General features: G+C 37.2%; 1 protein-coding gene across 2 annotated transcripts in view; it reads left to right on the top strand.

Annotated features, from left to right (window-relative positions):
• LRP6 (LDL receptor related protein 6) overlaps positions 1 to 13,804 on the top strand; it is a 125,647-nt gene extending 111,843 nt beyond the window's left edge. For both annotated transcript variants that reach the window (XM_081060889.1, XM_081060890.1), the window contains exons 18-23: positions 1,776 to 2,012; positions 2,695 to 2,805; positions 7,844 to 8,074; positions 9,618 to 9,754; positions 10,429 to 10,526; positions 13,002 to 13,804. In XM_081060889.1, the coding sequence (XP_080917015.1) occupies positions 1,776 to 2,012; positions 2,695 to 2,805; positions 7,844 to 8,074; positions 9,618 to 9,754; positions 10,429 to 10,526; positions 13,002 to 13,296 (1,109 nt within the window). In that variant the 3' untranslated portion in view covers positions 13,297 to 13,804. The remainder of the gene's footprint in view (positions 1 to 1,775; positions 2,013 to 2,694; positions 2,806 to 7,843; positions 8,075 to 9,617; positions 9,755 to 10,428; positions 10,527 to 13,001) is intronic.
• The last annotated feature ends 3,298 nt before the right edge of the window (positions 13,805 to 17,102 follow it).

Raw genomic sequence — 17,102 nt, 5'->3', positions numbered from 1 at the left:
ATATTTATATTTACTACAGTAAATTTTGTTTGCTTCAGTTATATTTATATTTACTTAAGTTATATTTATATTTAATAAGTTATATTTATATTTACTACAGTAGAATTGAGTTATATTAAGTTATATATTTATATTTATATTTACTACAGTAGAATTGAAACTAAGAACTTTAAAAATATTTATTGAAAATAACAATAACAAATAACAAGTAAAATCTGTTAAGAAAATTAACTATATTTTCCAAAGCAAAATCATTTTAATGAGAAATGTGGCATTGTTTTTACATGTTTGTAAATCTCTTTAATGTTGGGCTGAATTTTCATTTTTACTTCTGCATTCAATCTGTTGTAATAAGTAGTTTTGATTGGAATATATAAAGAAATTTGACCTCATATAGAAGTAATTGGAAAACAGAGGACTGTAATAATAGCCTTTTCAAATAATTGTGGATATTTATCTTGAATTCTATACCAGATCTTGACAAGTGACAGTTTTCTGTAGGTTTAGTTGCAATGTGGAATTTGAAACTCTATCAGTTAACTTTTTGTAGTCTTTTGTATTAAAATATACTTATCTATTTTGTGCTCTGAATGGCTGTTTTACCCATGCATGATTTTGTAACCCTATACCTTGGTCATTTGGAAATGCTATCATTTCATTCAGAAATTCCCAGATTATAAGATTTTGATGCATTTCATTATACAACATCCAAAGTTCACGTTAATTTCACCATTAATCTCACCAGAAAGGTCTCTGAGTACTAGGAATCTGTCAAGCTTACAATGTTGTATACAGGTTTTCCAAAATTATGATTCCTGATTGAAAGCTCCAGTGTTGTAATTTGTCACAGAAGTACAATGTTATGATTTGCCATAGCTTTCCTTGAAATAACAGGCTCATTGGTTCATTTTTTAAAAACTTACTGCCAAATACCCAAGTGTAAACTATCGTTTATCTCAGTTGTTCTTTTAAATAAAAATGGTGTTCCATTTTGGGCTGAGTTTACAACTCGAAGTACTTTCCTTGAGGAACCATCACACTTAGATTTGCAACATGAGCTGTATAGTACATACTTCCCGTTTTATCAAACAGAGCATTGAAGATATGTGCACTCAGAGAGTTGATTTTTATATAATTAAAATTTTTACTAATTTATTAAGAACATTCTTAAATAAATCCCTTTTACTTTCCTGTGAGTGTGTGGCTCTGTAGAATACAATGGCTAATATTAGAGTACAGTTTGGTGCCTTTGCCTTGAGGCTGCTAAAGTGCTAAGAGTATTACCCATCATTCCTTTTGTAGCATCAGTGCAAATGTAGTGACAAAGGCAAGTGACATATTAGTATAGTTATAAAACAGTTTTAACACTGTGACTCTGGAAAAGGTCTCGGGTTCGTGGACCACTCTTTGAGAACCTCAGAGCTAGAAAATTTGTGAATTTTAGGTTAACTTTAAATTGTTTGGAGGTTGATGCTTATAGTGATTATTTCTAGATTATGTATGAGATTATAATGGATTGGAAATATAGTAATCCTACTTGAATTACAATATATAAGAAAAATACTGCCTTACAGTTTTACAAGTTAGTGAGTCTAAATGAAGTAGTGTAAAAATTGTATTTCTCCTCTGATTAGACGAGATGGATTACAAATTTTATCTATTTATAAAGTGTTTTGTGTATTTTGGTTGTTAAATAAGCTTCACTCAGGTTTGTTTGTACCTCTCTGTGACAATTCTTTTGTTTTTGTCATTCCCCTGCCCCTTGTTCTTTACAGAACCCCCAACATGTTCTCCTCAGCAGTTTACTTGTTTCACGGGAGAAATTGACTGTATCCCTGTGGCTTGGCGGTGCGATGGGTTTACTGAATGTGAAGACCACAGTGATGAGCTCAATTGCCCTGTGTGCTCAGAGTCCCAGTTCCAGTGTGCCAGTGGACAGTGTATTGATGGTGCCCTCCGATGCAATGGAGATGCGAACTGCCAGGATAAATCAGATGAGAAGAACTGTGAAGGTATCCAAAATTCCTGGGGTCTGGTTATATAGTTCTTTTTCCATTAAGTTGTTTGAAATTCAGAGTGTTGCTTTGGCTCAGTGGTAGATTTAGGGTTTTCAAGTACATTTGAGTTTATTATGTCTAAACATAGTAAGTAACATATTCCAAATTACCATTTTAATTCACTTAAGCTTAAGGTTTATACACAGTAATAAACTTAGCAAATTGAGAAATGAGGCCAAAAAGTAGACTAGACCTTCAGTATGTAAAAATAGCCCTGGTTTCCAAGGAATTCTGAAGTAGTGAATTTATGTACTAGAATGTAATTTCATATTTTCCTCTTTCTTCCACTGGCCTTTAACACGGAAAAACAAAACAAAACAATACAAAACAAACCAAACCAGTAAATTCTCTGGAATTCTTTAGCACCTAGAAATGCATGTAGAATTTTTAAATTCTTAACAGAATGATTAGTGAAAGATGAAATTTAACATAAGGAAGAAAATAGGAAATTTCCTGTTGGATTCCTTTTTCCATTATTTTCTTTCTACCAATGGAATTTCCCAGAGAATAATTTTTAAGTTATATCTGAAACTCTAATTTGTTTTTCATTTGCACCCAGAAAGTACTTTTGACTCTTGCCAGAGTTGGGCTTTATATTATTGTAAAAATAAGAAAACTATTTGCATTTTTTCCCCAGTGCTTTGTTTAATTGATCAGTTCCGCTGTGCCAATGGTCAGTGCATTGGAAAACATAAAAAATGTGATCATAATATGGATTGCAGTGACAAATCAGATGAACTGGATTGTTGTAAGTAGGACTAAAACCTTGTATATTACTCTTAAGGGAGAATTTTTAAAATACGTTTTCCTTTTCTTTGTGTGTGAGAGATTCACTTATAATCAATATTTCCTTATTAAGAAACAAATATTAATGTTAAGCTAGTTATTTGTACAAAGGATTTATTTCTATGTTTTGCTTTTAATAATTCCTTAAAGATAGCAGTTTTCTTAGGCACATAAATCTCCACAGAAACATTTAGTAAAGCATAAGAAAAGAATATATATTATTTTACCACAACTAAAGAAATTCTCCAACAATTTACAGGCATACCTCAGACATACTGCAGGTTTGGTTCCAGACCACGGCAATAAAGTGAATATTGCAATAAAGCGAGTCACATGATTTTTTTGGTTTCCCAGTGCATATAAAAGTCATGTTCACACTATGCTGTAGTCTGTTAAGTGTGAATACCATTATGTCTAAAAAAAAATGTACATACCTTAATTAAAAAATACTTTATAGCTAAAAAATGTTAATCATCACCTGCGCGTGTTGGAAAAATCGCACTGATAGACTTGCTCAACACAGGGTTGCCACAAACCTTCAATTTGTGAAAAACACAAAATCTGTGGAGTACAATAAAGTGAAATGCACTGAAATGAGGTATGTATGCCTGTAGATATGTGTTAATCAGTCAAAGGTCTCAACTTCAGAATTTCTGAACATTCATGTTTAAAGTCTAATATTTATTTCTTGACATGTTTCCACCAGTCTCTCAGTAATTTTAAGATATTTTTTAAAAATGTAGCCTAAGGATACTTTAGCCAACAGTTACCCCTAGGCCTAGAAACTCTAGGCTGAAAAGCCTATAGTTTCTTCAAGGTTCGTAACTATTGACCAGTGCCCTGACATAAAATATATCCCAAATTTATAAACTTAGTTCTGAATGGAATTAAGCATATGCCAGGTCTACCCGTCAAAACTGGTTTTATGGAATTTAGATAGAACTCATTTAAAAACTCTTTAATTTTAATAAAGACTTTAAGTTGGTAATTTTACAGATTCAAATGGGATTCTCACTAAGGCTTTTAGAATCTATTAATTTATTCATTAAGCGTTTACTGAATATCTGCTGTGTGCTGAAGATACATGATACCTGTACCAAGTTTCTCAAAGTCCTCCATGGTTGAAGTAGTAGTAAGTTTAAGGATTTTAAAGCCAAGCAGAGGTGGATTTGAATTCCAGCTCCACCTTTTACCAGCAAATTATTTGTTCTTGTTAAACCTTAGTTTCTGTATCTTTAAAATAAAGATAATGTTTAATCTAGTGGTTGTGAGACAATTAAATGATTTAATGTATATAAAACATATAGCCTGCCTCATAGGAGGTACTTGTTAATAAAGGCGTGTGAGAACTGATACCAAATGTGTATAATAGAGATCTGTACAAGTAGTAGCACACAAAGTAAGATGCGGATCATCAAGGAAGACTTCTTAGAAAAGCTTAAGACTGGGAGTTGATCCTCAGGATGCCCACAGACCCTGGGGTCACCTTTGTACTCCCTGCTCCAGGCCATGTGGAGACCCAGTCAGAGCCCAGCCTTCCTGTTGCAACCCCAGAGGTTGGGCAGAAACACCCTGGGCTCCTGGAGCAACAAACGGCTGAGTCCCAAACTGGGGTCGACCTGAGCTCCCCATTTTGGAGCCTGGCTGCCTGTCAGTGCTTTGGGCAGAAGTGGTATGTCCTCCCTTGATATGCAAAGCCCATACCTAAAAGGCCATGTGTTCCACCAAATAAAGCTGCCTGCTTCTGGGTGGGAGAAGATTGGGTGTTGATCAATGAATAGCGTTAATTATGCAGATAAGTGAAGAAACTGCATTCCAGTCAGAGGGGTACCCTGTTCAAAAACAGAATGAAACAGGCACCTTGGGGAAACTACATGTAAATGGGCTGCCAAAATATATGCTACGTCTTAAGGGGTGTCAGCAAGAGATAACATAAAGATAAGATCATAGAAGACCTTGATTTTCTTCTAAAGAGCCTAGACAGTATCCCAGCGGAATGGAGAGTCATTGAAAAACAAGCAAAGGACTGGCGTGGCTGCATAATTGTGAAAGCTGTAAAGCCAATGGATTGGAGGTGATGCGATTATAGGCAGGGAATCCTGTTAGATTAGTTGCTTTCAACTTTTTGACCACATCAAGAGGAATACAAAGACGTGGTTGCGTACATAAAGAAACACATATGAGCATGTCGTACAACAGTATTTATCTATAGTATTATGTAGGATGCATTTTGAAGTTTTCTGTTTTAAAATGCTGGTAGCAGTCCACTAAGTTTTCACCATTCGGTGACTTGCAGTCTATAATTTAAAAATGCTCAGGAGACTATTGTAGTTCAGGCAAAAGATGATGATCTGAATCAAGAGGAGCAGTGGTGGTGGGAAGGAGGAGATAGATTTCAGAGTTATGTCAGAAATAGAGTAAAATGGGTCTGGTAACCACTTAGGTATAGTGGATAAGTTTAGGTTGACACAAATACCTCATGGAGTAACTGGAGTCACTAACTAGAATATATGGCAGGGACTGAAAACTGAAATACCATTCCATGTCTTGGCTGCAGATATAATTAATATTTGGCTGATACAGGTTTTTTATATATATATATATATATATATATATATATTTTTTTTTTCCCCAAGTCAAGTTGTCCTTTCAATCAGTCTTAGTTGTGGAGGGTGCCATTCAGCTTCAAGTTGTTGTCCTTTCAGTCTTAGTTGTGGAGGGTGCAGCTCAGCTCCAGGTCCAGTTGCCGTTGCTAGTTGCAGGGGGCACAGCCCACCATCCCTTGCGGGAGTTGAACCGGCAACCTTGTGGTTGAGAGGACATGGCTCCATCCAACTGAGCCATCCGGGAAGCAGCTCAGCTCAAGGTGCCGTGTTCAATCTTAGTTGCAGGGGGCGCAGCCCACCATCCCTTGTGGGACTCGGGGAATTGAACCGGCAACCTTGTGGTTGAGAGGACATGGCTCCATCCAACTGAGCCATCCGGGAAGCAGCTCAGCTCAAGGTGCCATGTTCAATCTTAGTTGCAGGGGGTGGAGCCCACCATCCCTTGTGGGACTCGGGGAATTGAACCGGCAACCTTGTGGTTGAGAGGACATGGCTCCATCCAACTGAGCCATCCGGGAAGCAGCTCAGCTCAAGGTGCTGTGTTCAATCTTAGTTGCAGGGGGCGCAGCCCACCATCCCTTGTGGGACTCGGGGAATTGAACCGGCAACCTTGCGGTTGAGAGCCCACTGGCCCATGTGGAAATCGAACTGGCAGCCTTCAGAGTTAGGACCATAGAGCTCTAACTGCCTGAGCCACCGGGCCGGCCCTGATACAGGTTTTTTATTCATTTTTTTTAAATTTAATGCCTTTAATTTGGCATAGGCACCTCATTTATTTTTGATCTGCTTTACCCTTGGAATCTAGGAAGCTGACAGATGATGATGACATTGAGTTCAGTTTGAGTGTACTGCATTAAAGTCATCCATGGGATATCCCATTGAAGCTGTTCAGGAAGTCGGTGACTGTGGATCTATAGCTCAACAGAGAGGTTTGGGCTCTTCGTTTATTACTGATAATGAAAGCTGAGGCAGTGGATGAAATCTCCCAGGGAGAGTTAAGTAGAGGAGGAAAATAGCAGGGGGCAGACAGAGCTCTGGGAGTCACTTAGGCAGGTAGAAGAGAAGGAAGCCAACAAAAGAAAACAGAATAATCAGAGATAGTGAAGCTAAGAGAGGGGTATCTTCGAGGATATTGATCAGACATTTTTGAGAAGAAAACAAGAGCCAGCAGTATTGACTGTCTTGAGAGGTGAAGGGTTTATTGAATATGGCAAATTGGAAAACGCTGACTCTTGCCAAACGAGTTTCAGTGCGGTGGTGAGGATAGATTTTAGTGCGTTAAGATGGGACCCAGACACTAAGAATTGGAGATAATGAGTATAAGCTATTCTTTCTTGAAGCTTGGTTAGAAAGGAGTATCAAGGCCTTAAGAAGGAATAAAAAAGATCGATGGACTCACAAGGACTAAGGATAGTCTGTGCCTCAGAGTCCACAGATGAAACATGTACCTGGCAGCCCCTACGTATTAAGTAACTTACTGATGTAATTTTCTCTCGTTCCTTTCATTTAATCTACTCAAGGGTGAGTTGAGCTATGTGGATGAGAGATTTGAGGTAAGGTGAAGAGGGAGCAAGAAGGTTTTTAAGGATCTGCAATTATGAGATATAGTCTGACTACTCAGAATGGAAGAATTTTTCTTCTAAATAAAGAGTAATGCTCTAAATTTGATGAAGCCTTTTGCTCTTTCCCTCTGCCTCTAATATTGCTGCCCTCTGCCTCTGAAGCCTCAGATAGCTCAGGGGTCCCGGGAAGGTGGATGCCATGGCAGGGTCTTCCTGTAGTGCTCGCTTTTCTTCTGAGTCCTCGAGTATCAGAGAGCTTGTGCAGGAGATCCTTGCCCTCAGGGAGCTACACTCACCCTCAAGGCAGCAGCGTGTTGCACCTGGGAGGTAACGCTCATCTTTAGCTTCTAATTTCCTTTTACCAGGCCTAAATGTCACGTTTCAAACTTAAAATCAAGCTCAGACCTGCTTTGGACGTCTTCACCATTCTAGTTACAATATTTAATGACTTTTCTAGGTTCATCCCTTCTGGCCCTAAATTTTTTTCTGAGATTCCAAAATAACCTTGTTGATTTTTATGGTACACAGAATGAAGTAGGATAGATTTTATCTGTATATGTAATCTATAACTTACATCTTTGTTTCTATCAATTTACAGTTATACTTCCCAATGTATTGTTTAATTTCTGTCTTTTCTTATGAATAGTTTGTTTTGATTCGTAATGATGACATCTGTATATCCATGGGGCATGATGCGTATGTATTCATAAAAAAGAAAAATATTCGAGTTGTCTTCATTGGCTTCACCTTCTACCTGCAAGCCCTGTTGTCAATTACTATTTTGAACCTCCAGTTGTTTTTCCATTACTTGACTGTACTGCGTTCCATTTAGATCCAACTGAGGAGCCAGCACCACAGGCCACCAATACTGTTGGTTCAGTTATTGGAGTGATTGTCACCATTTTTGTGTCTGGAACCATATACTTCATCTGCCAGAGGATGTTGTGTCCACGTATGAAGGGAGATGGGGAAACCATGACTAATGACTATGTAGTTCACGGACCGGCTTCTGTGCCCCTTGGTTATGTGCCACACCCAAGTTCTTTGTCAGGATCTCTTCCAGGTGAGTGAAGACTGATCCACTGAGAAGCAAGTCTTGGGTCCTGGCCAGATTGCCAGTTTTCTATCATCGAAACAAGATACTGCCCGGAGTCTATTTCAAACTAGACTACTTTGAGTTTAAAATATTGTAAGAACCAAATGTTCTGTTTTACTTTTAGTACCTTCTCTTTACACAAAAGACCTGAGGTATGTTTTGATAGAAACTGCCAAAGGATATAAAGCATGTATGTCTCTGTCTGTCTGTCTGTCTGTCTGTCTGTCTGTCTATCTAACTACTGTGTTTTCCCGAAAATAAGACCTAACCGGAAAATAAGCCGTAGCATTTTTCAGGATGCTCGTAATATAAAATAAGCCCTAATGCATCTTTTGGAGCAAAAATTAATACAAGACCCGGTCTTATTTCCAGGGAAATAATTTTTATCTTACGAGCATCCTGAAAAGTCATGCTAGGGCTAATTTTCCTGTTAGGTCTTATTTTTGGGAAAACATGGTATCTACGTATCTATATGCATTTATAAATACTGCATATATTGCATATACTGCATTTCTGGATGCACTCTATCGAAAGTAAATCAGCTAGTCATTTGGTGAAAAGACACCTAAACCGCAAGTTCTTCAGGTTCACAACCAGACGATCTAAGTACCAGTGAGCCCAGGAATTAAAGGAGGCCAAAAAGGTAGACTAGTAAGGGTCCTTTTCAGCAAAGATTTGGGAATGGCTGGGTGATAGCAAGGAGGGATGTATTATCTTATGTTTTCTCCTAACTTCAGATGTTGCCAGTGGGAGTAGGGTTTTTGTTCAGGCTTAGCTAAGTAGCCAGAAGTTCTATGCTTGGGTAGACCAGATTGCTCTAGAGAAGTACAACTTTCTTATCAATGCTTTCTGGTGTTCTTAGTGTAAAGAAGCCTTTCTTTTAATGAATATGGAGGAGGAGGTGCCAGGCAAAAGCTCTCTGAAAATAAGGACTTATTCTGGATGTAACTAAGTAAACAGATATAAGTTTTAAACTGCTAATGATTCCACGTTGCCTTACCTATTTGCAGTTGTGGAATTTAGGAAGTCACTTGGAAAAAATAGAATTTTTTCTGTAGGTTGTGATTACGTTTGTATCCAGTAGCTGAAGAACTAATTTTCCACTCATTATATTTATGCTCTTAAAAATAGGTTTAGTTTCCTTTTGAGCAAATCTGTTGTTTAGTCTACCCTGTTCCACAACCTCCACTCTTCACAGTCTTTTCTTCTTCAAATCTTCTAAAAGGTTGGAAACCTCTACTTTTGAAGAGCGCTGCCTCCATTCTGGTGGAGAAGCATCGTGAGCTGTTTTTGGCCATGTTCTAGGCCAGCTTTCAGTGGAAGTGTTCACTTCCAGAGAACATTCATTTCCTTTCTCCATTAAGTGTTTTCAATTATTAGGAAAAGACGGCATAAATTGTTTCAAAATCAGACTCTCAGTTGATATTTGTAATCCTAGTATCGAATAAAATTATTTTATGCGTTTTTATAGTCCTTACTCATCTTTGGTATTTATGCTTCTTCGTTTTAGGAATGTCTCGAGGTAAATCAATGATCAGCTCCCTCAGTATTATGGGGGGAAGCAGTGGACCCCCTTATGACCGAGCCCACGTCACAGGAGCATCATCAAGTAGTTCTTCAAGCACCAAAGGCACTTACTTCCCTGCAGTAAGCAGTCTGTTTTCCTGTTTCATTTTGAATGTTAAGATAAATAGGATCATAGATTTTCAACTAATTTAAATGTGGGTACTCAGTGATGGTAATGTAAAAATTTTTTTAATATAGAATTTAGGCATATAAGGCTCCAAGAAGTCTTTACCATCAGCATGCGAAACTCAGACATCTTTCTTTAGGTTTCCTGTGTAAGGAACCAGCATATTTGAAAGCACTGGACATTAATTTCATATTTTAGGTAAAAGTAGAACTACTTAATAGTACCTCCTGGAGGCGTGGGACCTTCATTCCATGACCTCCCAAAAGAGAGAGCATGTGGTATTTCTCCTAAGTCAGTGATTTTTCTGTAAACAATTATAATTTTTAAAACTCAGAACCCAGCTGTACTGAACTTAAACCAGTGACTTGTAGATGATAGATTTCCTTCTCATTACCTTGCCCTGTTCAGCCAGGATGAAACTGTGTCTTAAGAAGTGGAGAGCCACAATCCTAAAATACTATTTGAGGTCAATTCTTTGGAAAGGAAGTCTTGTGCTAATAATGTAATGGAAAGGAATAAGAAGAGAGATGAAGTTGAAAGAAAGTCTAATAGTCCGAAAGAAAGTCTAATAGTCTCTGTCTGGGATAGACCATTGTTATTTTAATAATTTAATTATCTTCCCTTTTAGATTTTGAACCCTCCACCATCCCCAGCCACAGAGCGATCACATTACACTATGGAATTTGGTTACTCTTCAAACAGTCCTTCCACTCATAGGTCCTACAGGTAATACACATCCTCTTCTAATATAAATCGAAGTATATGTTAGAAGGATGAAGTATTCTAGTTGTGGGCTTGATATAGCCAAAGTGAGCAGATATTGGTCACCGAGAGAGAATTGGCATCTTGTCTTGGTAAATGCTGACATTGTCCCTTCACAAATTTTTTCTTTCAGGACATTATACATTTTTAAAAAGAAAGTCACAAGTGCTGTTGTTTAGAGTAATAGAGCCCCCAGTCCTTTGGCAGTGTTCTAAGGAAAAGTTACTCACCAAAGTGGCTGATTTCAAAATAGGTTACTGCGCAGGTTAGGTTTGATTGATAGTCTGAGGATGGAATATTGGGATAAGACTATGGTTCAGAGAGTTGTGAGAACCCTAAGAGCACAGAATTTGAGACAAGTTGAGAGAAGCTTAAGTTCAGCCCTTTACTTACATAGGTTATTACCATCTGAAATGAGAATTTCTCCTATAGTTGCATAGATTAGATCGTGACTCACTAAAATAAATGAAATATATTTGTAAGCCAAAAAGGGGGAGATTATCTGCTTTTGTGCTCATTTGTGAGTCTGTAGAATATATTGAACAGGGTAAGTACTAGTTTGTTGGCCTTATCCTTCCCTTTTATTTGAAAGGCCAGCAGAAAGTAAAGAGCTTGATAGTCTCAATCTAAACACCTGGTATTTATTGGCATCCTCAAGTGCCTGTTACTTTCTAGGAAAGGTGTTTCCTAGCATTCCTGTCAAATGGCCCTGATATGTAATCTTATAGATATATAGAAATCAAGTAGAAACTGTTTATAGTATCTCATTCAGAATTCTCACTTCAGTTTACAGATAAGACTATTTGAGATAGGCTTGACTCTGAACTGATCTTTACGTTTTATTGTAAATGTTGCTTTCCCTGCCCACAAGTTTGTTCTAAAAAGCCAAAATTGAGAGGCAGAAACCTGAAAATTGGGGGGAGGAAAGGCTTAAAATTTTATTTAAAAATTTTTTAATTTCTTTAATTGAATAAGACTGATTAAATGAATATAATTACATCAAATAACAATTCTTATTTAATCATTTCCCACATCTCAAACCTAGTTTATTTCTTCTGAGTGAAACTTTTTATCATTTGTTGAAATTTTTGTCTAAACTGGAACATTCTTTCCCTTTTTTTAATGAAAATGGAAGTATTGGGCATTTTACATGTTGAACCAATAAATTTCACCAAGGCTCAACACATGATTGGACAGAAATACTGTGATGTCATGTCAATATTGGTAGTAAAAAAAAAAAAAAGCAGCACACATGAGAAAACCTGCTTAGCGGGTTATGTAACTTTTGGTCTTTTGGCGTCTTTTCTGTGGAGTTAAGTCCTAAGTGATATCCGGTGGCTGTATCCTGGGACAGTTTGTGGCACAATCACTGCATATTTATGAATTGCTACTTCAGTTTTGCACTTGCCCCTCTCTTACAGTTACTTTGGAGAGAAAGCATATAAATAAGATTAACGACCATGTTTAGAATATAAATGGTATAAGAAGTTGCAGATAGAAGTAGAAATGATAGAAAAACCAGCACTTTAAGTCAGCTCTTACTTTCACTAGTATGATCCTCTCTTTCCAATGCTTTTTTTCTTAGCCATGCTACAAACTTGATTAACAGCTATAGATTACTTGAAAAGGTAAATAAACAAGTACAAGAAATAAATTAGGTCTCTGAAATACGTATTAGAAAATTGACTGGCCCTATGTGGATATTTAGAATTTATCATTTTGACATTCAGTTAAAGCCACCCTATGACAATATGCTTTCTACACACCGGGTATCAAAGCGCGTTCTTCCAGTCCACAGCATGCTGATAGTAAGTAACAGTAATGGGATAGACATGCCCCTTAGGCTGTCTGCAGTATTCAGCCTGCCTTGTACATACAGTATTTGAGTTTTAAAGAGAGAATGAAGTCTTCATACATCATTAAATTATTCATCAGGTAAATTATAGAGCAGTGAAAGAATGTTGCCGGAATGCTAACATGTTTGAATAGTGTAAAACATGTAAAGACCCATATTTCTCACAGACCGTGAAGTGGCAGAAATTGGTGAGGTCCACAACACAGACTAAATGCTAAATGTGTAACTGAGAGATTTTCCAAAGCCCATGAAGTACAACTATAAATGGTTCTTTTTTATTCCGTGATACAATTGAACTTAAAGGTAGAAGAGCATATCCAGCATCTAGATTGAGTTTTCCTCTGCATTCTCATCCTATCCATTTTTAATTGCCTCTGACCACATTTTTATTTGCAAATACAAAATACACGCTATCTTCCTCTTTCAGTCTGCCGTTGAAAATTGCCTGTGTGTGTGCAAATTTAAATTGTAGTCGTGTATTATCTTCAAAGTGAAGTTTACATCTAATACCTCTCTGTTCTGGTAGGGAAACCCACTTTTTTATAAAACTAACTCTGCTTCTCTTGATCTTCTCCTGGTACCAGCTACAGGCCGTACAGTTACCGGCACTTTGCACCCCCCACCACGCCCTGCAGCACAGATGTTTGTGACAGTGACTATGCTCCCAGCCGGAGAATGACCTCAGTGGCAACAGCCAAGGGCTACACGAGTGACTTGAACTATGACTCAGAGCCTGTGCCCCCGCCTCCCACACCCCGAAGCCAATACTTGTCAGCAGAAGAGAACTATGAAAGCTGCCCACCTTCTCCATACACAGAGAGGAGCTACTCTCATCACCTCTACCCACCTCCACCCTCTCCCTGTACAGACTCCTCCTGAGGAGGGGCCCTCCTCCTCTGACTGCCTCCAACGCAAAAGTGTACATACAAATCTGGTTGAGATCTGGAGGGGGGGAGGGAGATACTAGAGAAGGATGAGGCAGACCATGTACAGTTAAAAATTATAAATGGGGTAGGGAATACTGGAGATATTTGTACAGAAGAAAAGGATATTTATATATTTTCTTAAAACAGCAAATTTGCTGCTTGTGCCATAAAAATTTGTATAAAAATAAATTTGTACTAAAAGTTTTATTTTTGCAAACTAAAAACACAGAGCATGCCTTAAACCCGGTGAAGTGACTGAGTAGAAAGGAAACAGGAATAATAAAGGCATCACTGACCAGGAATGTCGGCTTTATTGATACCAAAAGAAAAAAAAAGAAAAAAAAGAAAAAAAAAGAAAAAATTAAGTCCATCTCAGAGCAGCAAACCATAGATAGTTGGAAGTAGCCAAATAGCCTTCATGTTGACTAACATTTGAGGGCCAACAAGTTTAAGAAATCACGAAAGAAGAAAAAAGGAATTATTACTATGGGAAAAGGGCTTTGTTTTCTCTAGGAAACCAACAAGTCTAATGAGGAAAATATTTATAAAAATCCATTCTGGGTGTTGCTGTTGTAGGAAAGATCAGCTGTCTGGTAAGATGCTGTGAGGCTATTTGTGTGTGCCAGTCTTCTGTCCCTACCTTAGAACTCACATTCTTCCAAAAATTAATTTTCTCTCTAGGTGTTTTCACCTCCCCAGCAGCTTTGTAGGCCATTTTGCCAAGATACCGTGATTTACTGAAAGCTTTTTATCTGAGGATTGATTAAATGGAATTTTCTAAATTAAGGTTTCATTTGAATATTTATACTAGCTCCATTCCCCTGTAGGCTTAGCTCGTCAGTTTGACTGCTGTTTTTGCATAATGATCAAAGGTTAGACATATTATTGCTCCTCTTCTAAAATTGTTTTAATGCTCATTAAAATGTCTTTTTACAACACGTATAGACAGTGTTTAAGAGTAACAAATTTAACCATTATGTTTTTGTTGTAAATTAATCTTATATCCTTGCAGTACTTTCAGCATATAATATCACAATATGAAATCATTTTTATATATATTTTTCCTAGTAAAACATTTAAATATGTTCCGGTTAGAGACAATCTATTTAAAAAGAATTTTTTTGTTATCATTAGGTTTTCCCTTTATTAACTGTTTGTGACATTTTCATGTTCTTTAGGCCAATTTTTTCTCAGAATGATGTCTACATACATACCTCTTCTAATGTGTGACATGAGTTTAATATCTTTCTAATGTGAATGTTAGATTTTTTTCAAATTACCCACAAATTATTCTTATAATCACCTCATATATTTTTGTGTGTGTTCTCTCTTATCCCATTATGGATTAAGATGATTTAACAAATTTAAAATGTGGATTAAATGAGAAGGCAAACTGTTAATTTCTCAGCTGTCAGAACTCGGGTGGAGGGGAATAATGGAGGGTTCGTATATAATCCTGACCTGCCGGGTCCTGGGGCTGCTCCATCTTCAGCTGTTAGGGCTGACCTGTGGAATGATTCTAGCACTGCTCTGCCACCTTGCCAGAAGTTAGTTTTCTGCTTTTTACGTTTCCAGCATTTCTCTGCTAAAATTGAATGTGTTTTTAAACTAATGTGTGTGTGGTTTTTTTTACTTTAACAGATGTTAGGCAGTTAGTTATTCAGTGATGTTTTTAAAATTCTGCCTTGCTGAGGCCTCTCTGGATTTCAGAGAAAACGATGGAAGAAAGGATTCAGAATATCGGCAGGGTGAAGTAACTCTTCAAGCAATTAAAAAAGGCCTAAGTAAACTTTTTAAAACAATGTGGTTTCAGAATAATGCTTAGATTGTTGGGGACACCTTCTAAGAATCAGGTGCACTTGATTTTGCATATAAATAAATGGTAATCCATCAGTGTCTTGCATTTCAGTCAGACAAGCATTAACTCTTCCTGTTAATGGAGCAAAGTGCTCCTAGCCGAACAGAACGGACAGTGAAGTTGCATTCTGTGACACACAGGGGCACTTGATTTTAAATGAAGATGGAAAGGTTAGCAATAACTGGGTATCAATTAGAATTTGAGAATTCTATATGTTTACATTTTTAAATGTGCATCTTTATCTGGTGGGCTTCCCGTGTGGAAACTTGCACTATAATGAACTAAGAAGAATACTGCCTTGTTATATCTCAGTCCAAGTGCTTGTACTGCGATGGCAATGGTCTCTTCTTGCAAAATGCTAATTTGTGTGCCAATTTGAAATTATTTAAAGGCAGTTCAGCTTAATCTTAGAATCCTCTTTGTGGGGTTTTTGATATGGATTCTTAATATTTTGGGGAGTACCTTTAAATGAGAGAATTGCCAAAATTCGGGAAAGATTATTGGCCCTCCTCAGGTTACATGGACAGTTAAGCTTAAGTAAACTATCTTGATTATTAAACACAAGAGCTTTAATTGGAAAAACAGGATAAAAACTAAACATGAGTGCACAAATCGGGAAAAAGTGGAAACGAGTTTTGAATTTGGTGTATTGCTAGATTGGTTATGCATGGGGGAAAATGAATAACATTTCATTAGATTCCTTAAATGCAAAAGTATTTATTTTGAACATATCTTAAAGTATTCCCACTTATTGTTGTGATTAGAATTACCTGAGAAATGAACTTTAGCATAGCATACATTCTGTGTGCTATGCCAAGTTACTCTGCATTGAAATGGTCTTTTATGACTCAGAACTTTTCTCCCTTTGCACTTGGCTCCTACAGAGCCCTGGTCTCCTGAACAGTGGCCCAACGGGTTTTGCTCTGACCCTTTCATAAGTGTAACAACAACTATTCTAAAGGGATAATACGTATTTAGAAATGAAGACTTTACATCTAATATAGGAGGATAATTTGCAGGGGATTGTTTGAACAATAAAATTTTAGGATGATAGAGGATTGCATTTGTTCATTTAAAAATAAAGTCAATAACTTGTATAAGGCCAATTCAATTCGATAATATATAAAAAATAACCTCCATTGTATCAGGTAGTAGTTAGTTTTAGGGGGAAGTCTTTTTTGTTTTGCAACAAAAGCCCATTAATGAAGAATGCTTGCAGTAGAGTTAGTAGCTGAGGCTTCCGTAGCCTGTTGATGACCTGGTACCAGTAATCAGTAGAAACTGTTTATGTGTGGAACCAGAGAGGCTTTCCTTAAACAAGACTACTTCTCTGAGACAGGTAAGCTGCTGCTGTTTTCCTGTCCAATCCTATGCCTAGATTATATGCTTAGAAATAGAGTTTTTAAAGTTGTTTTATCTCTTGCAGGGTAAACGTGCCACTCCATAGATATGCATGCCATAAGAGCTGCATAGTAGTTACCATTTCGTATCTAACTAAATTCAGAGACAAAAATCATAGGCTTTTTGTACCCACATCTGTCATGCTTTCAATAAGTGCAGTGCTTAAGTCTGTATAAATGACATTCACATTTCTGGAATGTGGATGAGTATGTAAATATCAGTTGACTGACAAATATTTGGACATCCACAAATGAGACTGGACCACCCTAAGGGTAGACGTGAATGGAACTTTATGACTACTAAGTGTAGTCATAAAGAAGTTTATAATAAGTGTTGTTTAAAACATGTTCCCAGAATTCTCAAACTCAGGAAATTTGATGTTCTTTGGTATTCCTTTCCTTATCCCAAGCCTAAAATAAGCCAAGAGATACAACAGATTATTTGAGAAAGTACTGGTAGCATGTGTATGGTTTCTGACTTCTGGGATGGCGTCATTTCAT

Source organism: Rhinolophus hipposideros (assembly GCF_964194185.1).
Source record: "Rhinolophus hipposideros genome assembly, chromosome: 9".
Lineage (NCBI taxonomy): Eukaryota > Metazoa > Chordata > Mammalia > Chiroptera > Rhinolophidae > Rhinolophus > Rhinolophus hipposideros.
This window is presented reverse-complemented; position numbering and strand designations above follow the sequence as displayed.